General features: G+C 45.7%; 1 protein-coding gene across 2 annotated transcripts in view; it reads right to left on the bottom strand.

Moving 5' to 3' along the window:
• Positions 1-18,696, bottom strand: part of mindy4 (MINDY lysine 48 deubiquitinase 4) — a 291,924-nt gene extending 273,228 nt beyond the window's left edge. Inside the window, exon 1 of one of the 2 annotated variants that reach the window (XM_063044570.1) lies at positions 18,533-18,696. In XM_063044570.1, coding sequence (XP_062900640.1) covers positions 18,533-18,595 — 63 coding nt within the window. In that variant the 5' untranslated portion in view covers positions 18,596-18,696. The remainder of the gene's footprint in view (positions 1-18,532) is intronic. The other variant, XM_063044571.1, reaches the window with a different exon arrangement.
• Positions 18,697-25,949: the final 7,253 nt, after the last annotated feature.

Below are 25,949 nucleotides of genomic sequence, written 5' to 3' on the forward strand. Positions count from 1 at the left end.
TCTCGGCCATTACTCGCTGGAGTTCAGAAGAATGGGGTGGGGGGGGTTGGGTTCTCATTGAAAATTAATCGAATATTAAAAGGCCTAGATACAGCGAATGCGGAGCGGATGCTTCCTACAGTGGGCGAGTCTAAGAATAGAGGGCACAACCTCAAAATAGAAGGACAATCCTTTGGAACAGAGATGAAAAAGAATTGCTTTAGCTACAGGGTGGTGAATCTGTGGAATTCACTGGCACATATTTAAAGCCGACGTTCACATATTCTTTCCAGATATGGTGGTTTGGCCTGAAGTATTCTCAATTCACAGATGGACCAAGCTGCTGATTTGGAGAAAGCAGGAAGTCGATGTCTATGTTTTACAATAAACCCTTCATGGTGCTTGAACATAGTGGTCTTGTCGTACTCGTCTCCTGACCTGAAACATCTAACAATTCAGTGCCATCTGTTCTACTTAACCGGAGTTCTTCTCCATGATCCTGACTGCAGTTTTCGTGCCACCAAAGGCAGAGGATAAGAAAGCACTCGATGTATTTTTGAGTACCACAATTAACATACCAGAAACAGCCTACCCCAATTTAATTCAGGCTTCCTTGAAGAAATCTCTAAACAATTACCACCACCATATCACCTACAGCACCAGGGGTCCCAATATATTCGACCACTATTACCCTACAATCAGATATGCTGACAATTCAGTATCAACTGACTTTCCTCTCCCTACCTACGCAGAGAGAGCTAAAGAGTAAGGCACCAGAGGCAAGGAAAATGAGGTGGTTGCCAGAAGCAGAAAAGCTTCTATAGGATTGCATCAGGTCAGTGGACTGCACCATATTCAAGGACTCAGAGGATCTGAATGAATACGCCACAGTTGTCACAGACTTCATAAAGTCCAAAGCAACATTTATTATCTCAGTATATACATGTCACCAGATACAAGCATGAGATTCTTTTTCCTGCAGGCATGCTCAGCAAATCAATAGAATAGGACCTGTTAACAGGATCAATGAAAGAGCAACAGCATAGAAAAGAACAAACTGCCCAAATGCAAATAGAAATAAATAGAAGTAAATAATGAGGACATGAAGCAACAAAATAGAGAGTCCTTAAAGTGAGAACATTCATTCTGGGAAAATCTCAATAGATGAGTGTAATTATCTATTGTTCAGCAGCCTGATAGTTGAGGGGTATAACTACAACTACAAGAAGTGTATCCAGCTGCAGCTTCTAACAATTCATGTTCAGGAGTTGGAGCTGGAACTGGATGAACCCCGGATCATTTGGGAGGCTGAGGATGTGATAGGCAGGACATATGGAGAGGTAGTTACACTCAAGGTGCAAGACACAGACTGGGTGACAGCCAGGAAAGGGAAAATGGTCAAGGAGCCAGTGCAGAGTATGCCTACAGCTATCTCACTCAATAACAGGTATACCACTTTGGATGGGATTGACCTAACAAAGGAAAAGTCATAGTGGCTGGGTCTCTGGCACCGAATCTGCCTCTGTGATTCAGAAGGGAAGAGTGGAGAAGTAGCAAGGGATTTGTTAGTTAAGGGTAAAGGACAGGAGCTTCTGTGGGCGAGAACAAGATTCCTGGATGGTATGTTGTCTCGTGGGTGCCAGGGTCCAGGGATACCTCGAATCAAATCCTCAGAATTCTTAAGTGGGTGGGTGAACAGCCAGAAGTCATAATTCATGTAGATACCAATGACGTGGGTAAGACGAGTGACAAGGTTCTGCATAAAGAATTCAGGGAGTTAGGTGCCAAGTTAAAGGGCACCACAGACCTCTAGGGTTGTAATCACAAGATTGCTACCAGTGTCAAATGCTACTGAGGCCACAACTCTAAAGATTATACAGTTTAATACATGGCTAAGGAGTTAATGGCTAAGGTGGTATAATATTCTTGGATCATTGGGCTCTCTTCCAGGGAAGGTGGAACCCGTACAGAAAGGAGAGTTTGCATCTGAACTGGAAGGAAACTAATATCCTAGTGGGAAGGTTCGTTAATACTGTATGGTGGGGTTTAAACTATAATTGTAGGGGGACGGGAACCAGAGTGCTAGAACAGTTAGTGGAGAAGCTGTGGAGACAGATGTTGGTAAGACCTCAGACAAAATTACAAATCAAAGAATCGAGCATGGTGCAACTAGTGTCCTGAACTGCAGATATTTCAATGCAACAAGTATCATAGGAAAGGCAGAAAACAGTGCTGATAATGATGTAGCTGCTTTATAACAGAGGCAACGTTGTAGTGAGGACAGGCTGTTGATAGGGCAAAATTGCAATCAACAGGATGAGTTACAACATAAAAGGTGGACAAAATCAATAGGGGTGAATACAGAACTGAAGGTGTTATATTTGAATGCGCACAATATACAGAACAAGGTAAATGAACTTGAAGCACAGTTGCAGATTGGTAGGTGTGATGTTGTAGGCATCACTGAATCATGGCTTGAAAGAAGGTTATAGCTGTGAGCTTAATGTCCAAGGATACACATTGTATTGAAAGTACAGGCAGGAAGGCAGTGGGGGCGGCGTTGCCGTTGGTAAAAAAAAATGAAATCAAATCATTAGAAAGAGGTGACACAGGGTTGGAGCAGGTTTGGGTCCTTTATCTTAGAAAGATGTACTGAAACTGGAGAGGATTCAAAGGAGGATTATGACTGGCTAGGATTTTCAGGTGGTGCCACACATGAGGCTGCTTAACAAGCTAAGAGCCCATGGTGTTACAGGAAACATTCTAGATTGATAAAGCAGTAACTGATTGGCAGGAGGTAAACAGTGGGAATAAAGGGAGCCTTTTCCGGCTGGCTGCCAGTGACCAGTGGTGTTCCACAGGGGTCTGTGTTGGGACCAAGTCTTTTTCACATTATATGTCAATGATTTGGATGATGGAATTGATGGCTTTGTTGCAAAATTTGAAGACGATATGAAGACTGGTAAAGGGGCAGGTAGTTTTGAGGAAGTAGAGAGGCTACAGAAGGACAGATTAGGAGAACTAGCAAAAAAGTGAATGATAGAATACTGTGTCGGGAAGTGTATGGTCATGCACTTCGGTAGAAAAAAATGAAAGGGCAGACTATTTTCTAAATGGAGAGAAAATATGAAAAACAGGTGCAAAAGGACTTGGGAATCCTTATGCAGGATTTCCTAAAGGTTGATTTGCAGGTTGAGTCTATGGTGAGGAAGGCAAATGCAATGCTAGCATTCATTTCAAGAGGAATTGAATACAAAATCAAGGGTGTAATGTTAAGACTTTATAAAGAACTGGTGAGGTCTCGTTTGGAGTATTATGAGCAGTTTGGGGCCTCTTATCTTAGAAAGGATGTGCTGAAACTGGAGAGGGTTCAAAGGAGGTTTACGAAAATGATTCCAGGATTGAATGGCTTGTCATATGAAGAGTGTTTGATGGATCTGGGCCTGTAGTCACTAGAATTCAGAAGAATGAGGGGTGACCTTATTGAAACCTATTGAATGGTTTTTGAATATTGAATAATGGAATAATGGAAAATATTGAATCCACTTGATAGAGTGGATGTGGAAAGGATGTTTCCTATGGTGGGGGAGTCTAAGACCAGAGGACACAGCCTCAGAATAGAGGGGCGTCCTTTTCAAATGGAGATGAGAAGGAATTTCTTTACCAGAGAGTGGCAAGTCTGTGGAATTCTTTGCCACAGGTAGCTGTGCAGGCCAAGTCTTATGTATATTTAAGGCAAAGGTTGATAGGTTGGTCAGGGCATGAAGGGATATGGGAAGAAAGCAGGAGATTGGGGCCGAGAGGAAAATTTGATCAGCCAAGATGAAATAGCAGAGCAGACTCAATGGGCCAAATGGCTTAATTCTGCTCCCATATCTTATGGGTTATAATTGACTTGAACCTGATGCTGCAAGTCCTGAAGCCTTCTGCCTGATAACAGCAGTGAGAAAAGAGCAAGGCCTGGGTGATGAGAAGCTTTGATGTTAGATGCTACTTTCCTACAACACAGTTTCATGTAGATATGCTCAAAGGTTGGACGGCCTTTACCCATTATGTACCGAACCAGAATCAAGTTCAATATGATTGGCATATGTCATGAAATTTGTTAACTTTGTGGCAGCAGTACAATGCAATACATGATACATTAAAAAAATAAATGAATTACAGTAAATACATATACACAGACATTTATGTACACACGTATTTACATGTACCTCCGTCCTGATGACAACAATGAGAAGAGGGCATATCCTGGGTGGGTGTGGACCCCACCTTTCTGAGGCACCACTCCTTGAAGATGTCTTGGATGCTATGGAAGCTACTACCCATGACGGAGCTGGCTAATTTTACAACTCTAAGTAGCTTTTGCCCCTCCCCCATATGAGACAGTGATGGTACATCTGCAGAAATTTGGGTGTTTTAGATGACACACCAAATCTCCCCAAACTCCCAATGAAATATAGCCACTGGGCTGAATCCACTATATCTTGCAGGATTTTCTGTTCAAGGGCATTGGTGTTCCCATACCAGATCATAATGCAGCCAGTCAATTCACTTTCCACTACAAATCCAGGGAAGTTTGTCAAGGTTTTTGATGCCATGCCAAACCTCCACAGCCTTCTAAGGAAATAGAGGCACTTTTGTGCTTTCTTTGCAATTACATTCATACGATGGGTCTGAGACAGATCCTCTGAGATGGTGACACCCAGGAATTTAACCCTCTCCACCTCCAATCCTCTGATGAGGACTGGCTTATGGACCTCTAGATTCCCTCTCCTGAAGTCTACAATTAGCTCCTTGATCTTGTTGACATTGAGTTTGTTATTATGACACCACCCAGACAATCTGCCATATGATTCCTAAATGGACATTTCTTCTTCTTCTACATTATGTATTGCATTGAACTGCTGCTGCTAAGTTAACAGATTTCACAACACATGTCAGTGATAATAAACCTGATTCTGATTCAAAACACTTTCATCACTGTGGATGTAAGCACCACTGGGCAATAGTCATTGAGGTAGGTTACCACACTCTTCTTGGGTGCCGGCATGATTGAAGTCTGCTTGAAGCAGGTGGGTACCACACGCTGCCAGAACGAGAGGTTGAAGTTATCCATAAACACACCAACCAATTAGTCAGCACAGGTCTTCAGTACTCGGCTAGGTACTCCATCCAGACCAGATGCTTTCCTTGGATTCACCCTCTTGAAGGCAGCCGGCATGTCATGTGCAGATACTAGCACCAACCTAGCATCAGGAGATGTGGGGATGCACAATGGTTCCTCCATGTTCTGGTGGTCAAAATGAGCATAGAAGGCATTGAGCTCATCTTGAAGCAAAGCTCTGCTATCCCCCATGTCAATTGATTTAACTTGAAATAGACTCATGGATAAGTGTGTCCCAACAAATTCAGTCTTCACCAAGCAGAAGCCCCAGATGAACCAAGAGATCCACAATCTGCTGAGGGCTAGATCTATGAGATTCAGATCTGTTAATCAAGGTAAGTACAAGAGGTCCAGGTATGATCTCCGAAAAGCCATCTCACATGCAAAGTGGCAATTCCAATGTCAAAGGTGAATCACAGAAGGATGCTCGACAGCTGTGACAGGGCTTGAATGCTATCACTTCCTACAAAGTAAAACCAAGCAGAATATGTGTTAGCTAGGTTTTGCTCTTAGATGAGCTCAATCTCTTTCAAGCTTACTTTGGCTGTCAAAACAGACAGGCACTTCCACGAACTCCCACAGCCCCCAATAACCCTGTCATTTCAGTCTGAGGCCAACATAAGAGCATCCTTCAGGAGGGTGAATCCACAGAAGGCATCTGGCCCAGATGGGGTACCTAAAGACCTGTGCTAATCAATTGGCTGGAGTGGTTACTGATATCTTTAACGTCTTCCTTTGGTAGTCTGAAGTACCTACCTGCTTTAAGCAGGCTTTAGTTATACCAGTACCCAAGGAGAATGTGGTAACCTGTCTCAATGACCATTGTCCAGTAGCACTTACATCCACTGTAACATAGAAACATAGAAACATAGAAAATAGGTGCAGGAGTAGGCCATTCGGCCCTTCGAGCCTGCACCGCCATTTATTATGATCATGGCTGATCATCCAACTCAGAACCCAGCCTTCCCTCCATACCCCCTGACCCCTGTAGCCACAAGGGCCATATCTAACTCCCTCTTAAACATAGCCAATGAACTGGCCTCAACAGTTTGCTGTGGCAGAGAATTCCACAGATTCACCACTCTCTGTGTGAAGAAGCTTTTCCTAATCTTGGTCCTAAAAGGCTTCCCCTCTATCCTCAAACTGTGACCCCTCGTTCTGGACCTCCCCAACATCGGGAACAATCTTCCTGCATCTAGCCTGTCCAATTCCTTTAGGATCTTATATGTTTCAATCAGATCCCCCCTCAATCTTCTAAATTCCAACGAGTACAAGCCCAGTTCATCCAGTCTTTCTTCATATGAAAGACCTGCCATCCCAGGAATCAATCTGGTGAACCTTCTTTGTACTCCCTCTATGGCAAAGATGTCTTTCCTCAGATTAGGGGACCAAAACTGCACACAATACTCCAGGTGTGGTCTCACCAAGGCCTTGTACAACTGCAGTAGTACCTCCCTGCTCCTGTACTCGAATCCTCTCGCTATAAATGCCAGCATACCGTTCGCCTTTTTCACCGCCTGCTGTACCTGCATGCCCACTTTCAATGACTGGTGTATAATGACACCCAGGTCTCGTTGCACCTCCCCTTTTCCTAATCGGCCACCATTCAGATAATAATCTGTTTTCCTATTTTTGCCACCAAAGTGGATAACTTCACATTTATCCACATTAAATTGCATCTGCCATGAGTTTGCCCACTCACCCAACCTATCCAAGTCACCCTGCATCCTCTTAGCATCCTCCTCACTGCTAACACTGCCACCCAGCTTCATGTCATCCGCAAACTTGGAGATGCTGCATTTAATTCCCTCATCCAAGTCATTAATATATATTGTAAACAACTGGGGTCCCAGCACTGAGCCTTGCGGTACCCCACTAGTCACCGCCTGCCATTCTGAAAAGGTCCCGTTTATTCCCACTCTTTGCTTCCTGTCCGCTAACCAATTCTCCACCCACACCAATACCTTACCCCCAATACCGTGTGCTTTAAGTTTGCACACTAATCTCCTGTGTGGGACCTTGTCAAAAGCCTTTTGAAAATCCAAATATACCACATCCACTGGTTCTCCCCTATCCACTCTACTAGTTACATCCTCAAAAAATTCTATGAGATTCGTCAGACATGATTTTCCTTTCACAAATCCATGCTGACTTTGTCCGATCATTTCACCGCTTTCCAAATGTGCTGTTATCACATCCTTGATAACTGACTCCAGCAGTTTCCCCACCACCGACGTTAGGCTAACCGGCCTATAATTCCCTGGTTTCTCTCTCCCTCCTTTTTTAAAAAGTGGGGTTACATTAGCCACCCTCCAATCCTCAGGAACTAGTCCAGAATCTAACGAGTTTTGAAAAATTATCACTAATGCATCCACTATTTCTTGGGCTACTTCCTTAAGCACTCTGGGATGCAGACCATCTGGCCCTGGGGATTTATCTGCCTTCAATCCCTTCAATTTACCTAACACCACTTCCCTACTAACATGTATTTCACTCAGTTCCTCCATCTCACTGGACCCTCTGTCCCTTACTATTTCTGGAAGATTATTTATGTCCTCCTTAGTGAAGACAGAACCAAAGTAATTATTCAATTGGTCTGCCATGTCCTTGCTCCCCATAATCAATTCACCTGTTTCTGTCTGCAGGGGACCTACATTTGTCTTTATCAGTCTTTTCCTTTTTACATATCTATAAAAGCTTTTACAGTCCGTTTTTATGTTCTCTGCCAGTTTTCTCTCATAATCTTTTTTCCCCTTCCTAATTAAGCCCTTTGTCCTCCTCTGCTGAACTCTGAATTTCTCCCAGTCCTCAGGTGACGAAGTGCTTTGACAGGTGATGAAACATATCCTACCTCAGAAGTAAATTGAATCCACTGGTGGTATAGCTTGAAGGGCCAAAAGGGCCTATTCCGTGCTTTATCTCTAAATAAATAAATGTCCTGGATGGTAAGGATCACCATGCCATATTCTTAAGGAACTGCCTTTACAAGATGTCTTCGATGACAAGCAGGATTGCACATGTAATGGAAATGGCTATGTCAACAATCCTCTGCAGTCTCTTGCAATCTTGTGCATTGGAGACTCCATACTAGACTGATGCAATCAGTCAGAATATTCTATACATCTGCAAAAATTGTAGAAATCCATAGAGAATCTTTGGTGACATACAAAATCTGAAACTCCTACTGAAGTAGAGCTGCTATTGTGCCTTCTTCATGACTGCATCAATAATGTTGGGTCCAGGACAGGTCCTCTGAGATATTAAAGCCCAGGAACTTGAAGTTGCACACCCTTTCCACCCCTCAATGAAGATCAGTGTTGCCCTTCCTGTACTCTACAATCAATTCCTTGGCCTTGCTGACAGAATGTGAGGTTGTTGTTCCAACAGCACTCAACCAACCAATCTATCTCACCCTTGTATGCCTCCTTTTTACCATCTGAGATTCTGCCCACAATGGTAGTGGTATCATTGGCCAGTTTACAGATGGCATTGGAGCTTTGCCTAGCCACACAGTCATGAGTAAGGACAGAATTTCAGGTATGCATTATACACTGCCTTACCAGGATTATTTGGGGGACCAATAGATACCTCCAACAGCATTTTCTGACCCTTCTTCACTTGAATCAAATTGATTCTACTAGATTTTCAGGCCAAGATCCTTCCTCTCTTCTGCCTTTACTCCACTATTTATTAGAGACTACCTGTCTCTCTTAAATTTCCAGCAACTGGTCACTATGCAACCATATGTCTCTAATGGTTTTATACTGTATCATTTACTTCTATTTATGACATTAAGTTCCTGTAATGAATTTTACCTACATTCAAATGAAGAGCTTTTCGCTCTGACTCTACCATTTTCCCTGCTCTAACCCTACATGGCAGCATTCTAGTGGATTTCTATTCACTGACTCTTCCTGAAAGACTTCAGTTATCCTACAACTTTTTCCTAATTGCACACTACTGCTTTTTCCCATTCTCTTAAACTTTACAAATGTACCCAGCCACCTACTATTCCTAGTTAGTCAATTTCCTTGGACACTGATTCCTGCTCACTTCAAGTAAAGTCTATCTCTTCCACACCCCCCCCCACCCCAATGTCCTAATAATCAAGACGAATTTTTCCCAAATCAATCTAAGCAACGCATACAATTCTCATCTCTTACACTGGAGGCTAGAGAGTACTGATGCCATTACTAGATAGGTACAAGCAGACCAGGCTGTATGATCCTACAGGTCTTTTGGATTTGAAGTACAATCGAAGTATTTAGCATGGGCAAAATAGATATATGTTATAAAGATGGTGGCATTGATGTGAGCAGACTCAATGGTCCAAATGGCCTGATTCTGCTCCTAAGTCTTAAGGTCTTAATCTTATGCCTGTTCGCATATAGCTCAGGTAGTAGTCCAGAGATTTTCCTATTTTATTTTGAAGCTGGGCCCAGCTGCTCATATTCCTTAAGCAGTTCCTATGTGCCAGTCCCACATATTGATTTAAATACAGAACCATTTACTTATAGTGACTGAGTATGTCAAATCATTTATTTATTGCACAGGATAGCTCGGATTTTAAAAATCAATATTTTAGGAAATGTATGCTCCTACAGAATTTTACTGGAAATAGATACCTCTTTGCCTTGACCAGAACATTAACCCCAGCTAATTACCCTGTCTGATTAAGGACAAATGTTCATAAATAATCCAGGATGCAAGGGAATTGTCTAGCAATTCATTCCGATTTCCATGAAACTCATTTACATTCCCAGTATATGGCCAATGTTGTTTACAGAATACACATCAAGCCTTGTCTGTCAGTGAATAGCCAATAAGCAAAATTTTTACCCATCTTGGTGCTTGCTGCTCAACTAATTCCCGAGTTTTGAGACAGCAATCTCACGATAAAGAGAAATCATAGGCACACATTTCAGTTCAAAACCGAGACCATCAATACAGCAACCACAAGTGGAACCTGTTGGGTTTTGTCAGCTTTTCTAATCTCCTCTTCCAACAGCGAAAATGAGTAATATCAAGACTTGCTTGCTATGATTAATAACTCTTGGTTAATTTGTTTTCTGAAAGATAAATCTGCCATTATATTTCCCAGGTTTACTCTCATTACAATTTATCTCTTTTAAATCCTTACCTACAACAGCGTAGTGGTCAATCTACCAGATGGGTACCCACAAATACTTCCATTCCTCATTCAATGCAGTGATATAGTTGCTGTGGTCAAAATCTATTTTACTTTGTTCAAGCATATGTTAATCCAGGAAGAAGACAATTCAGCCCCTTCAACTGTTACCAGCTGTAAAGGGAACTCGATCAGTACCACACACCATACACCTAAAACGTTCGTCAGTCTTTGCTTATGTATGGTTTTCATAAATTCTATTGCATGTTTTTCTGTAAATGCTTGCAAGAAAATTAATCTCAAGGTAGCATATAGTGACATATAAAAGTTGCTGGTGAACGCAGCAGGCCAGGCAGCATCTCTAGGAAGAGGTGCAGTCGACGTTTCAGGCCGAGACCCTTCGTCAGGACTAACTGAAGGAAGAGTGAGTAAGAGATTTGAACAGTTAGTCCTGACGAAGGGTCTCGGCCTGAAACATCGACTGTACCTCTTCCTAGAGATGCTGCCTGGACTGCTGCGTTCACCAGCAACTTTTATGTGTATTGCTTGAATTTCCAGCATCTGCAGAATTCCTGTTATATAGTGACATATATATACTTTGACTTTGTTGTGTCAGCATCAGTCTTGAAATTTCCAATTAGCCACCAGGATCCACAATCTTTTGCAAGCAGAGGATTCTAAACTTCCAACAGCTTTCTGTTAAAAAAAACTTGCCAATTTTCCAACTAAATTACAGTAAGAACACGTACTCCCGATGACAGAAGTCTCCATTCCAGGAAATAATTTCACTATACCTACCTCAAATTATAATGATTAAACCACACCTCCGTTTTTGTCTTACATTTGTCAAGTTCAAGCAAAATCAACAACCTCCATCTGCAAGTATCCGTAACTCAGGAAAACTTATCAAAAAAGGGCAATTACAGGACCTAAAGGAGAAATGTCAGGCAAAAACTGATCACATAACATACTAAGAGATCGAGGACAAACGAAATGCTAGACCAAAGTGATAAGGTTTACCCAATATTTTCATGAGAAGCAATACAAAGGTGACTATATATATTTCTTTTTGTCAATATGTTTTTCAGCTATTGTAACTATATGTACCGTATGTGACCGTTGGTACTGTGTTTAGCACCCTGGCCCAGGAAGACGCCGTTTCGTTCGGCTGTATTCATGCGTATGATTGAATGGCAATTAAACATGAACTTGAATTTGTTTTGACTTGATTTGGGGAAGGACCCCATGACTTTGACAGTCAAAGGTACAAACAATGTTGTGGCAAATAAATTTGAGAATAATCATGAAGCCAAATTTGGAACACTTCTTGAAGCTTATAGATTACCAATACAGGAAGGTCAGAGGACCCTGGGGGGATTGAAAATAGAAATGAGAACTTTAAAATCAGTACCTTGCACCTGCCCTCAAGATCCAAGCTCCTCCACAAACTGAACTCATTATTGTTTTGTTTTCTGACTGCACACATCGGCTAGATTTCAAAAGGTTTGCGCTACCATGCAGTGTTAAGGTACATTACACAGAAAGTAACTTAGCCAAGATTCAGCAGTCTGCTTCTTCACACAAGGCTACCCTGATGTCCAATATCCACCCATTCACTCTCTTCAGGGTAAAGTCATTGCTGGGATCAGCTCTTATTCTTTTCAATTCATTCACAGAATGTGGGTGAAGATGGCAGCTTGTCCAGTCATATTTTGTCCATTGCCAATATTGTATAGTTGACTGAACACATTATGAAGAGCCAGTCCTAATCAATTTCAATTTCCTTGTTTTAACTCTCATTGGGTAACAGTGCGTTCTTTCAGCCTTTGGTTATGAAAGCAAAAAACTATTTTGCTCATTGCACCCCAATGTTTGACTCTCACTTCTGCCTTAAAGACAGGCAAATTTACTTCCACTCATCTTCTCCAACAAATCTACAAAAAGGTGTTAGCAATGGGTTTTAATGTTTTCCCAGTTTACTCATTATATTTCCTCCCTTTTCACTTGCCTCATCCTCTCCTCCTATAACGGTCTAGTAACTGGAACAATACATAACAATGAATGTCATATCAATTGCTTTTCTTCTTTCCCTCCCCCCCACCACCCCACCCCACCCAACTAGAATTTCTTCAGAACTCCGCCATGGACAGTCCCAAGGCCAGCTGTGAAAGGAGGGTTGGCAACCCCGTCCCTAATAACCCAGCACTACAGAGACATAACAGAAGCTCCAAAGACCTCACCCCTGGCAGAAGAATATTCAATGGGCTACACCTGAAAGACTGGACTCTGGTGAGCTTCTGTCAGTGGCCTATGCCCCAGTAGCGGTGATGGCCTTAAGAAGAATTTAATCAATTGGCATAACTGTCCTTTGCTTGTTATTCTTCCCATACCACCACCAATCATCCAAATAAATGTTGTGGAATTATCAGTACCATGGGAAGATGGTGTCGAAGAAGCTTATGAGAGGAAAAAGACCAAGTACTCTGAACTGGCAACTGAAGCTGCCCAGAATGGCTGGAAGACCAAGGTTTTCCCTGTAGAAGTGGGATGCAGGGGATTCGTTGCTACATCTCCGACCAGTCTATTGACTTCTTACTTCTGAATTCCTCTTCTTAATCAAGTCCTTGTCAAACGCAGCAGAAGAAAGCAGCAATTGGATTTGGATTAAAAGGAAAGACAACAACTGGGCTGCAAGATGAAGACAGGAGGGTTTGGAACTGAGGGGGGTGTATCTGGGATGCCAGGTAGCACCGCTGAGCCCTCTGGAGATGTCGTGGGCTTATCAACGAAACTTCAAAGAAGGAGGGTGCCCACCTGATGACCCCGATGACATACCTACCCTCCCTCCTTGTCACCACTCTAAACCCACTGCCAACATCGAGAGTGCCAATTTACCATAGGGATTGAAACATCAAGTCCTAGTAGCTCTACTATATTCCTCACTATGGTTCCCTTCTTTTGTTTGACATCTCTAATGTCTTCTTACTTCTGAATTCCTCTTCTTGATTTATTTATTATATTTATCTCCATATCAACCCTGCACCTTCATCTGTAGTCCATTGCATACCTCAATGGCCTGATAACCCCACTTAGGAATACCACATTCCATGCTGCCCCAAATTCTCTGACATATCAACACTCCTTATATTTAATCACCATTTACTGTCCCATCCTGTACTACTGCATACACCTCTCCTTGGTATGTCACCAAAGACTTGCAAATTTCTACAGATGTATCATGGAGACCATTATAACTGTTTCATCAGCAACTAGTATGGAGGGGCTATGGCACAGGATTGGAAAAAGCTGCAGAAAGTTGCAAGTTCAGCCAGTTGCGTCATAGGCAATATCCTCGCCAGTGTCAAGACCATCTTCAAGGGGCAATGCCTCAAAAAGGCAGCATCCATCATTAAGGATTCCTACCATCTAGGACATACCCTTACCTCATAGCTACCAGCAAGGAGGTGGCACAGGAGCCTGAAGCCACAAGCACTCAATGTTTCAGGAACAGCTTCACCCCTCTGCCATCAAATTTTAGAACGGACAATGAATTCATACATTACCTCACTACTTTTTTGGCTCACTTTTTGCACTATTATTCAACTTAATTTCTAATACAGATTTCTTATTGTAATTTGTAATTTATGTATCACAGTGTACTGTTGCTGCACGATGTATTTCATGACATATGCCAGTGATATTAAACCTGATTTATTCATCTCCATAGATGCTACCTGACCTGCTGAGTTCCACAGCATTATCTGTGTGTTGCTCAAGATTTCCAGCATCTGCAGAACCTCTCGTGATTATCCTTTCTGATTGTCCTCTGCATCCTTTCCCCATTAATCCCCACCTGTTTCTCTTCCTTCCTTCCCCTATTTAAGCCTCTATATATCTAGAAGCAGCACAAAACTTGGTTTCTATTATCCAACAAGCCCAGGGCTGATCTTTTACCTCAGTACCACTTCTCTGCACTCAACCCATTTCTCTTCATTCTGTCGATTGCTGTCAAACATACTCTGTAACTGAACCCCCACAGAAGAGCATGCGTAAGATCTGCCATTCTCCAGATGAAGATATTTCTTCTCAGCAGTTCTGAATAGCTGAGCCCTGACTCCGGGGTATGAGACACCCCAGCCACAATAACTACCTACGTAGTCACATACTGGCAATTTAGCATATTTCAATGAGATCAGATCTCGTCAAGGACACCTTCAAAAGGCAATGCCTCAAAAAGGCAGCATCCATCATGAAGGATTCCTACTACCCAGGACATACCCTTACCTCATTGCTACCATCAAGGAGGTGGCACAGGAGCCTGAAGACACACACTCAATGTTTCAAGAACAGCTTCGTTCCCTCCGTCATCAGATTTCAGAATGGACAATGAACCCTGAATGCTACCTCAATTTTTTATTGTGCTTTTTGCACTAATTAATTGATCTTATATATATATTTCTTAAAGTAATTTAGTTTTTTTTTACTATGTACTGCTGCCACAAAACAAATTTCAGGACACATGCCAGTGATATTAAACCTGATTCTGCTCTGATTCTCATTAAAACAGTTCCCTGCCCTGTAAATTAAATAGAACCATCATTATGCTTCTTCTAATCTTCCTTCAGTAGGAAGAGCAGACCAGAACAATTTTCAGAGCACATCCCATCTAATAAGAGAAATTTGTGCTAATATTTTAATAGCTTGGAATAAAGTTCATTTGTCTTTCATATTAACATTCAATGATTTGTCCGCAAGAACTGGGACCTTCGTCCCTCAATACTTGGAAAGTTCTCTCATGCCGTGCCAGACACTGATTCCACAACAATCACTCACATTGCCCACCCCTATCCAATTAGTCGATCTCTAACCCGGACAATCTGTTCCTGTCCTGCAATCAAAACCTGACCTCTGCCACCATACCAATATCCCAATCCCACACGAGTCCCACCTAAGTTTTCCCACTCTCTCTACGTCCCTATCCCCACCATCTCCCTGGGACACGTACACAGCCCTAATCTCTAACTCAGCCCCAATACCTCTCTCCTCTCTTCCTGGGACCCCTCCTCACTCCCTAACCTCTCACATGACCTCTACCACCCATAGAAACAACTCTCCCTTCACCCACCAATCCCCATAATACACATTCTGCTCCCAACCCCTTCCAGAACAGCCTAACGCCTCAACAGCCCACACCTCCTAGAATCCCCTTTCCTCTCACCTACCCCCACCCTGGAATCCCCTTTACTTCCCACCACCGCTGCCCTAAATTCCCTGAAACCCCTGTACCCCTTCACCCCACAGGCAGACAACCTACCCTGAACTCACTCAACCCTAACCCCTACCCCTTCGCCCCATCACCAAACAACCTACCCTCTCAAATATCCCAAACCCCCCCACCCCTTCGCCCTCGTCACATCACCACCCGGTACCCGTTCTTCTCACTGTCCCTCATAGCACTTCACCACCACCAAATATCCTACCCTGAATCCTCAACTACCTAGAATCCCTTTACCACCCCAAATACCCTTCCCATAAAACCCTCAAACCCAACTACTGACCCAGCTGCCCATTTCTCCTTCTCCACCCCCACAGCACCCACCTGCTCTGCCCCACCTCTCTCCGACAGCCATCCCTTCCAATTCCTCTTCCACAGCTGTCTCCGGCTCACCATCCCCTGGCCCTGTCCCTGCCCCCTTCTCCTTCTGACACAGTACCAACCCCATTAGCACCAGCCTCTCCACACCTCCCACTGCCATTCCTCCAACAGCCTCCACCAGACTCCTGCAGTACCTATCTAGGGCCCCACCTACACTCTCACCTGTCTCCTCCCCTCCTTTTTCTCCCTCATCCCACCCTCCCCTACTGCAGTACCCACACCCCAGACCCCTCCTACTCCCCTCTCCCCGTACTATTCCTTCATCCCCTCTCCACATCCTATCCCATCCCTCCCTCCCTCACTCTCCCCGTCCTATCCCATCCACCCCTCCCCCTCTCCACGTCCTATCCCATCCACCCCTCCCCCTCTCCACGTCCTATCCCATCCACCCCTCCCCCACTCTCCCCGTCCTATCCCATCCCTCCCTCCCCCACTCTCCCCGTCCTATCCCATCCCTCCCTCCCCCACTCTCCCCGTCCTAACCCATCCCTCCCTCCCCCACTCTCCCCATCCTATCCCATCCCTCCCCCCCTCTCCCTGTCCTATCCCATCCCTCCCTCCCCCACTTTCCCCATCCTATCCCATCCCTCCCTCCCCCCACTCTCCCCATCCTAACCCATCCCTCCCTCCCTGTCCTATCCCATTCCTCCCTGCCCCACTCTCCCCGTCCTATCCCATCCCTTCCTCCCCTCCTATCCCATCCCTCCCCCTCCAATTTCCCCGTCCTATCCCATCCCTCCCTCCCCCTCGCCATCCTATCCCATCCCTCCCCCTCCCCAATTTCCCCGTCCTATTCCATCCTTCCCTCCACATGCCCTATCCCATCCCTCCCTCCCCTCTCCCCATCTTATCACATCCCTCCCTCCCCCCACCCTCCTCATCCTATCCCATCTCTCCTCCACTCTCCCCGTCCTATCCCATCCCTCCCACCTGCTCTTTCCCATCCTATCCCATCCCTCCCTCCCCCCCTCTCCCCGTCCTATCCCATCCCTCCCTCCCCCACTCTCCCCGTCCTATCCCATCCCTCCCTCCCCCACTCTCCCCGTCCTATCCCATCCCTCCCTCCCCCACTCTCCCCGTCCTATCCCATCCCTCCCACCCCCTCTTTCCCGTCCTATCCCATCCCTCCCCCACTCTCCCCGTCCTATCCCATCCCTCCCCCACTCTCCCCGTCCTATCCCATCCCTCCCCCACTCTCCCCATCCTATCCCATCCCTCCCCCACTCTCCCCATCCTATCCAACCCCTCCCCCGCACTCTCCCCATCCTATCCTATCCCTCCCTCACCGTCCTATCCCATCCCTCACTCCCTGTCCTATCCCATCCCTCCCCGTCCTATCCAATCCCTCCCCCGCACTCTCCCTGCCCTATCCCATCCCTCCCTCACTCCCCGTCCTATCCAATCCCTCCCCCCTTCTCCCCATCCTATAACATCCCTCCCCCCTTCTCCCCATCCTATAACATCCCTCACTCCCCCCATCCTCCTCGCCCTATCCCATCCCTCTCCCTCCCCCACTCTCCATCCTATCCCATCCCTCCTTCACTCTGTCCTATCCCATCCCTCCCTCCCCCACTCTCCCCATCCTATCCTATCCCTCCCTCAATCCCCGTCCTATCCCATCCCTCCCTCAATCCCCGTCCTATCCCATCCCTCCCTCAATCCCCATCCTATCCCATCCCTCCCTCCCCGTCCTATCCCATTTCTCCCTCCCACACTCTCCCCGTCCTATCACATCCCTCCCTCCCCCACTCTCCCCGTCCTATCCCATCCCTCCCTCCCCCACTCTCCCCGTCCTATCCCATCCCTCTCTCCCCCACTCTCCACGTCCTATCCCATCCCTCTCTCCCCCACTCTCCGTCCTATCCCATCCCTCTCTCCCCCACTCTCCACGTCCTATCCCATCCCTCTCTCCCCCACTCTCCATCCTATCCCATCCCTCTCTCCCCCACTCTCCACGTCCTATCCCATCCCTCCCTCCCCATCCTATCCCTGCCTCCCCATCCTATCCCAACCCTCCCTCATCCTATCCCAATCCTCCCTCCTCATCCTATCCCAACCCTCCCTCCTCATCCTATCCCAACCCTCCCTCCTCATCCTATCCCAACCCTCCCTCCTCATCCTATCCCATCCCTCCCTCTCCCTTCTGCATCCTATCCCATCCCTCCTTCTCCCTCCCCATCCTATCCCAACCCTCCCTCCCCATCCTATCCCAACCCTCCCCATCCTATCCTAACCCTCCCTCCCCATCCTATCCCATCCCTCCCTCTCCCTTCTGCATCCTAACCCATTCCTCCCTCTCCCTTCTGCATCCTATCCCATCCCTCACTCTCCCTCCCCATCCTATCACATCCCTCCCTCCCTCCCCCTCTCCCCATCTTATCCCATCTCTCCGTCCTATCCCATCCCTCTTCGATGTTCTACCCTACCCCCCCCGTTCATTCCCTCCCCTTCACCCTCCTCTCCTCTTTCTACCCCAACACTGCCGCCTCCAGACCCCTCTCCAGGGCCCAAACGCTCTGCCCTCCTCTCTCCCACCACTTCAGCCCAGACCCCAGTCCCCTTCCCCCCACCGCCTCCCTCTCAGCTGCGCCATTGCCTATACCTTGCGGCTCAGATATTCCCTGACCAGGGCGGCGGCCGTCTCCTCCACGCTACCGTTGTCCATCGCCGGGGTCCAGGACGTTTAAACGGCGTCTTCCCTCTTCATTCAAATCGCCAACGCCAAAACTGCGCCAACCTCTCGCTCTCCCAAGTCCTACGAACTTGCTCGACAAAGTCCCGCCCCTTTTCACAGTGCGGATCGCTGAATGGGCGAAACAAGACACGTATAGCATACTTTCTTTTTTTATTGGTCGTAAAAATGACAATCATATTTGACGTCAGCCATAATGTTTGGTTGCGACATCTTCCGTTGCTGAGGGAAGCACCTGAGTAGCAACGGCAGTACTTGAACGCGCCTGCGTACTCTGTGCCACGGTGGGTCCCACAAATAGCTATTTAAAAGGGTAGTAACAGGGAATCCTTGGTTGCGTCAGATACTCTAACGGAATGCATCAGAACTGTAGCATGTTGTAGCTGATCTTTACGTCAACGCGTTCAAAGCACAACAAATTGCCGCAGAAAGCATTTGTTCCACAAACTTTTACTGCTTTATGGGACATGACGTTCCAAACTAGCCGACTATGCAGGACCGAGTCGAATGCACTGTCCAGCTTTCTTGATCACCTCCTCAGAAATAAAACGGAATTAAATTTGTGAGATATGATCTGCCGTGCATCATCCCGATTTGATTCTTGTCCCTCAGAATTTCTGATGATTTTCCCACCTTCTACTGTCCATGCCCTGCTCCCCTTCTTAAAACATCTTCAACATCTGGCTTCTGAAGTACCCAGCTGCTTCTGTCATGCTTCAGTCCTATTGCTGCTCAAGAAGAACATGCTGATCTGTCGTTCAGTGGCACCTATGGACATCCCCTGTGATTAAGTGCTTTGAGAAGTTTGTCAGAAACCAACCTGTCTGAGGATGACTTGGATCCACTCCACTCACAACAGGTCAACATCAGATGCCATTTCATTGGCTCTTCACCCAGCTGGACAGGGAAGATTCACACATCAGGATGCTCTTCTTTGACTACAGCTCTGCATTCAACACAATTATCCATCAAAACTAATCAATGTACTCCAAGGCCCAGGCCTCAAAACCTCCTTGTGCAACTGGAACAACAGGAATTCTGCAGATGCTGGAAATTCAAGCAACACACATCAAAGTTGCTGGTGAACGCAGCAGGCCAGGCAGCATCTCTAGGAAGAGGTACAGTCGACATTTCGGGCCGAGACCCTTCGTCAGGACTAACTGAAGGAAGAGTGAGTAAGGGATTTGAAAGTTGGAGGGGGAGGGGGAGGGGGAAATCCAAAATGATAGGAGAAGACATGAGGGGGAGGGATGGAGCCAAGAGCTGGACAGGAGATAGGCAAAAGGGATATGAGAGGATCATGGGACAGGAGGTCCGGGAAGAAAGACAAGGGGTGGGGAGGGAACCAGAGGATGGGCAAGGGGTATATTCAGAGGGACAGAGGGAGAAAAGGGAGAGAGAGAGAAAGAATGTGTGTATATAAATAAATAACGGATGGGGTACGAGGGGGAGATGGGGCATTAGCAGAAGTTAGAGAAGTCGATGTTCATGCCATCAGGTTGGAGGCTACCCAGACGGAATATAAGGTATTGTTCCTCCAACCTGAGTGTGGCTTCATCTTTACAGTAGAGGAGGCCGTGGATAGACATGTCAGAATGGGAATGGGATGTGGAATTAAAATGTGTGGCCACTGGGAGATCCTGCGGACTGTGCAACTGGAGCCTTGATTTCCTCACTTGCAGACCCGAGTCAGTTCAGACTGATACAACATCTCCTACAGAACAGCACAGGTACAGCACAATGTTGTGTACCAAGTCCCCTGCTCTACCCGTTTTATATTTAGGACTCTGAAGCTAAGCACAGCTCCAATGCCATACTCAAGTTTTCTGATGACACCACTGTTGTTGGCCGAATCAGAAGTGGTGACAATAGGAAGGAGGCTGGAAATCTGGTTGAGGGGTGCCATAACAACAACCTCTCACTCAATGTCAGCTCAAAGAAGAGATTATTGACTGCAGGGGGAGGAAACCAGGAGTCCATGAGCCATTCACTATCAGAGGTGGAGAGGGTCAGTAACCTGGCATTATCATTTCGGAGGATCTGCCCTGGAACCAGCACATAGGTGCCACTACAAAAAAATGCATGGTAGCACCTCTACTTTCTCAGAAGTTGAGCATGTCATTTAAAACTTTGTCAAACTTCGATAGATGCACTGTGAATAGTATCCTCACTGGTTGTATCATGGCCTGGTATGGAAATATCAATGCCCAGGAAAGGCTGGTAGAAATTGTGGGTGCATCCCAATCACAGACAATAGAAATCCAAGCAACACACACAGAAAATGATGAAGGGTCTCAGTCTGAAGTGTCGACTCTACACATTTTCCATAAATGCTGCCTTGCCTGCTGAGTTCCTCCAGCATTTTGTGTGTGTTGCTTGGATACAGCCCAGTCCATCACAGGGAAAGCACTTCCAACCCTTGAGCACATCTGCAGAGAGTGCTGCCGCAAGGAAGCAGAGCCCAGCGTCAAGGACCCCCACCATCCAGAACACGCTCTCTCTCGCTGCTGCCATCAGAAAGGGGTAAAGGAACCTTAAATCCTACACCACCAGGTTCAGGAACACCTTCAGACTCCTGAACCAACTCACCTCAACACTGAACTGATTCAACAACCTACAGACTCACTTCCAATGAGTCAATATCCCAGGTTTTTTATTTTATCTTATCGAGATACAGTGCGGAACAGGCTCTTCTGGACTTTGAGCTACGCCACCCAACAATCCCCAATTTAATCCTAGCCTAATCACAGGACAACTTACAATGACCTATCAATGAACTTACTATCCAGTACGTCTTTGGACCGTGGGAGGAAACTGAAGCACCTGGAGGAAACCCATGCGGTCACGGGGAGCGGCAGGATTCTCAAAATTATTTATTTATTTATTGTATTTTCACAGTTTATCTTATGTACATTGGTTGTTTGTCCATCTCTGTGTGCAGTTTTAAATGATTCTATTGTATTTCTTTGTATCTGCTGTGAATTCATGCAAGAAAATGAATCTCAGGGTTTTGATAATGAATTTACTTTTAAACGTTAGATTAGATTAGATTATGGGGACACGCAGTCCTCTTTTATTGTCATTTAGTAATGCATGCATTAAGAAATAATACAATGTTTTTTCCAGAATGATATCACAGAAACACATGACAAACCAAGACTGAAAAACTGACAAAAACCACATAATTATAACATATAGTTACATCAGTGCAAAGCAATACAGAAAGTTGATAAGAACAGACCATGGGCAGGGTAAAATCTCAAAGTCTCTGGAAAGTCCCATCATCTCACGCAGACGGTGAACCTCCAGCGCCGCAAACTTGTTGATGCAGCATCCCAGAGGCATCCGACCATAGTCCGACTCCGAGTCCGTCCGAAAACTCCAAGCCTCCAACCAGCTCTCCGACACCGAGCACCGAGCACCATCTCTGCCAAGCGCTTCAACCCCAGCCCCGGCAACAGGCAATAGGCAAGGCCGAGGATTTGGGGCCTTCCCCTCCGGAGATTCTCAATCGCACAGTCGCAGCGGCAGCGAAGCAGGCATTTCAGAAGTTTCTCCAGGTGTTCCTCCGTGCTTCTTCACGTCTGTCTCCATCAAATCAGGATTGTGCACGGCATCCTACTTCACAGATACGATATTCATTCTGAACAGCCACGCGCGCTGTGTCGCATCGCCATCTTCTCCTCCCTCCATTGAATTTGAGCTTTGAAATAAAGTCACACCATTAGCCATTCTCCAGTCTACAACTATAAATCACTCAAAGTTGCAAAATTCTCTGCCAGGACCCTAGCAATCTCCTTCCTTGCTTCCCATGACATCCTAGGATATACATGTCAGACCTCAAGGATTTTAAAGGGAAGAATCCAAGAAGAAGGGGAAAGTTCTTCACTCAAAGGGTGATCGTTATGGGAAAAAGTTGCCAGAGGAAGTAGTAAAGGCAGATACAATTACAAAGCAACATACACAAAATGCTGGAGGAACTCAGCAGCATCTTTGGAAATGAACAAAGAGTTGACGTTTCAGGCTGAGAAACTTCTTCAGGACTCATTAATACTTAGATATGGATGGAGTAGAGGAGGATATCGGCCTAAAAGGGGATTTGCATAGGTAGACATTGTGGTCAGCATAGATTGGGGGGTGGTGGAGTGTGATGATTCTACAGGAAGTATCTTGTGTGGAACAGAAATGCCAGTTGTGTCAAAGCCCACACATTCAATAAGCACAGGAACCTCCCTCTGGTGCCCCTCCTCCTTCCCCTTCTTCCATGGTCCATCTCCTCTCCTATCAGAACCGTACCACCTCCCAGCTCTCACTTCACTCCCCCTCTCCCACCCACCCACCTACCTACCCCCTCACCTATCACCAGCCAGCTTGTACTCCTTCCCTTCCCATCACCTTCTTAATCTAAATTAGTCAGGGTGTCAAAGGTCACAGGGAGAAGGCAAGAGAATTGGCTTGAGTGGGTTAATAAATCTGTCTAGTGGAACTGATCCTCACACTCAACAATTTCTCTTTCTCGCTGTTCCCACTTTCTCCAAACCTAAGGTGTAGACATGGGCACCCACACAAGCCCCAGCTATGCCTGCCTTTCTCATTGGCCCAGTGGAATAGTCTATATAGAAAGCCTTCACTGGTAACACTCGCCAACCCGTTCTACACTACATTAACGACTGCACTGATGCTGCTTCCTGCACCCATTCTGAGCTCAACAACTTCATGAAAACTCATTTCCATAAATGCTGCCTGACCTGCTGAGTTCCTCCAGCATTTTGTGTGTGTTGCCTCACGCATTCTGTGTAATCCTGCGTATCAGGTTCGAGTAGAGAGACCAACCCTGCTCCATTCAGGTGTGTGGAAGGTCATGTCAGGAGAAGCACCTGAAGGGGCAGCCAACCCCGGCAAGGTTGCAAGAGAACAAGCCTACTGAACAGCAAGATTCAAAAAACTTTATTGTCATTCTAACTGTACATCAGCTCTGCAGGGCAGAATGAGACAGCGTTCCTCAGGGGCAGTGCAATCATAACATAACAAACACAACACTAAATAATAAACATAACAATAAATAGTAAAACACAACAGCCACATGTCAGTTAAAATCAGTTATAAGTGTCCAGTGCAAGTTAAAAGTGTCCAAAGCAGAGTCGGGTGGAGCAGCTATTTAGCAGTCTGACTGCCTGTGGGAGGAAGCTGTTTAGTAGCCTTGTGGTTTTAGTTTTGATGCTCCTGTAACGTTTGCCTGATGGCAGAAGAACAAACAGTTCATGGAGAGGGTGTGAGGGGTCTTTAATGATGTACCGTGTCTTCTGAAGGCATCGACTCTGAAAGAGGTCTTGGACAGAAGGTAGGGAGACCCCAATAACCTTCTCTGCTCTCCTAACCACCCTCTGCAAGGCTCTTTTGTCAACAGCAAGCACCAAGCACCAAGGTGACAGATCTCAAAAACCAACAATCAGATCAGAGACAAAAACAGGAATGCTGGAATAACTCAGCCAGTCGAGCAGTATCTGCGTCAAGAAAGGTCAGTCGATGTTTCCTTTCAGGTACCCTTCCTTAGAACAGACTAGGGCACTGCAGTCTCACAACTTATAGTCACGAACAATGGCAGCTCTTCTCCCTCGGGCTTGTGGATTCACAGTAGGTTGGTAAATTGGATCCAAAATGGTTTGGTAATAGAAGACAGAGGTAGTGGTAGGATAGAAGTTTCTTTTCTGGCCAGCGGTCTGTGACCAGTGATGTTTACCATCAGATTTCTAAATGGTCCATAAATCCAGGAATATTACCTCACTATTTTTGCAATATTTAATTATTCTTTATGTTCTATAGACAATAAGCAGTCATAGAGTAGAATTACGCCGTCTGGCCCCTCGAGTCTACTCTGCCATTCAATCATGGCTCATTCTTTCTTTTAGATAGATAGATAGATAGACTTTATTAATCCCGAGGGAAATTGGGTTTCGTTACAGCCGCACCTACCAGAATAGAGCGTAAATATAGCAATACAAAAAACCCCAACAATCAAACAACAAAATGCAAACGATGCCAGATGGAAAATAAGTCCAGGACCAGTCTATTGGCTCAGGGTGTCTCACCCTCCACGGGAGGAGCTGCAAGTTCGATGGCCACAGGGAGGAATGACCTCCCGTGCCACCCAGTGTTGTATCTCGGTGGAATATGGCCGAAGTCCAACAGTAAAAAGTTCAATATCCAGTCTGCAAACACGTTCCTCAATCGTAATATGCCCCGGATTGCACCGTCCGTTGTTAGCCAGAACAGTAAGCACCCAACTCCTTCACGCTTACCGCTCTCAGTGCACTTCCGGTCAGCCGGAACAGTATTACCCACCGCACTCCTCTTCTCCATAAGTCTCTGTTGTCTCGACCCGGTCCTCTTTCCTTGGCTTTGTGATCCCCCTCTGTGTGTTTTCCTCCGGATTTCAGCAGGGGTGTCCACCGCTCTGTTCGCTAAGCCAGCCAGTCTTTGCTGGTCCATGGAATACACAATGCAACCTTGCTTCTGTCCCACGTATCGGGATGTAACCATTTCCAGCGCTAAAGAAAACCCAAATAAAACTCTCTCTACCAGCATGTTAGAGAGGGTGCAGCTTCGACGTGTTACCATGAGAAAAAAAATACAAAAAATAATGTAAATTAAAAAGTAAGAAGAAGAAAGTAAGAATAGATCGGAACGGCTGTACCAGGCTGCATTCACGACTGGCGCATTCGCACAATAATATTCTCCTCCTCAACTCCAGTTCCCGGCCTTCTCCCCATAATCTTTGACACCATGTCCAATGAAGAACCTATTAATCTCTGCCTTAAGTACACCCAATGACCTAGCCTCCACAGCTGTATGTGGTAACAAATTCAACAAATTCACCACCCTTTGGCTAAAGAAATTTCTCCGCATCTCTGATTTGAAAGGGCGCCCCTCTATTCTGAGGCTGTGCCCTCTTGTCCTAGACACTGCCACCATGGGAAACATCCTTTCCACATCTACTCAGTCTCGGTCTTTCAACATTTGAAAGGTTTCAATGAGATCCCCCCTCATCTTTCTGAATTCCAGTGAGTACAGACCCACAACAATCAAATGCTCCTCGTATGATAACCCTTTCATTCCTGGAATCATCCTTGTGAACCTCCTCTGGACCCTCTCCAATGCCAGCACATCTTTTCTAAGATGAGGGGCCCAAAACTGTTCACAATACTCGAGATGAGGCCTTATAAAGCCTCAGCATCTAGATCTCCTGAAATGAATGCTAACATTGCATTTGCCTTCCTCTAATTTTAACACATTATTTTTTAATATATTGCACTGCACTGCTGCCATA

The sequence above is a fragment of the Mobula hypostoma genome, chromosome 3, assembly GCF_963921235.1.
Source record: "Mobula hypostoma chromosome 3, sMobHyp1.1, whole genome shotgun sequence".
Classification (NCBI taxonomy): Eukaryota; Metazoa; Chordata; class Chondrichthyes; order Myliobatiformes; family Myliobatidae; genus Mobula; species Mobula hypostoma.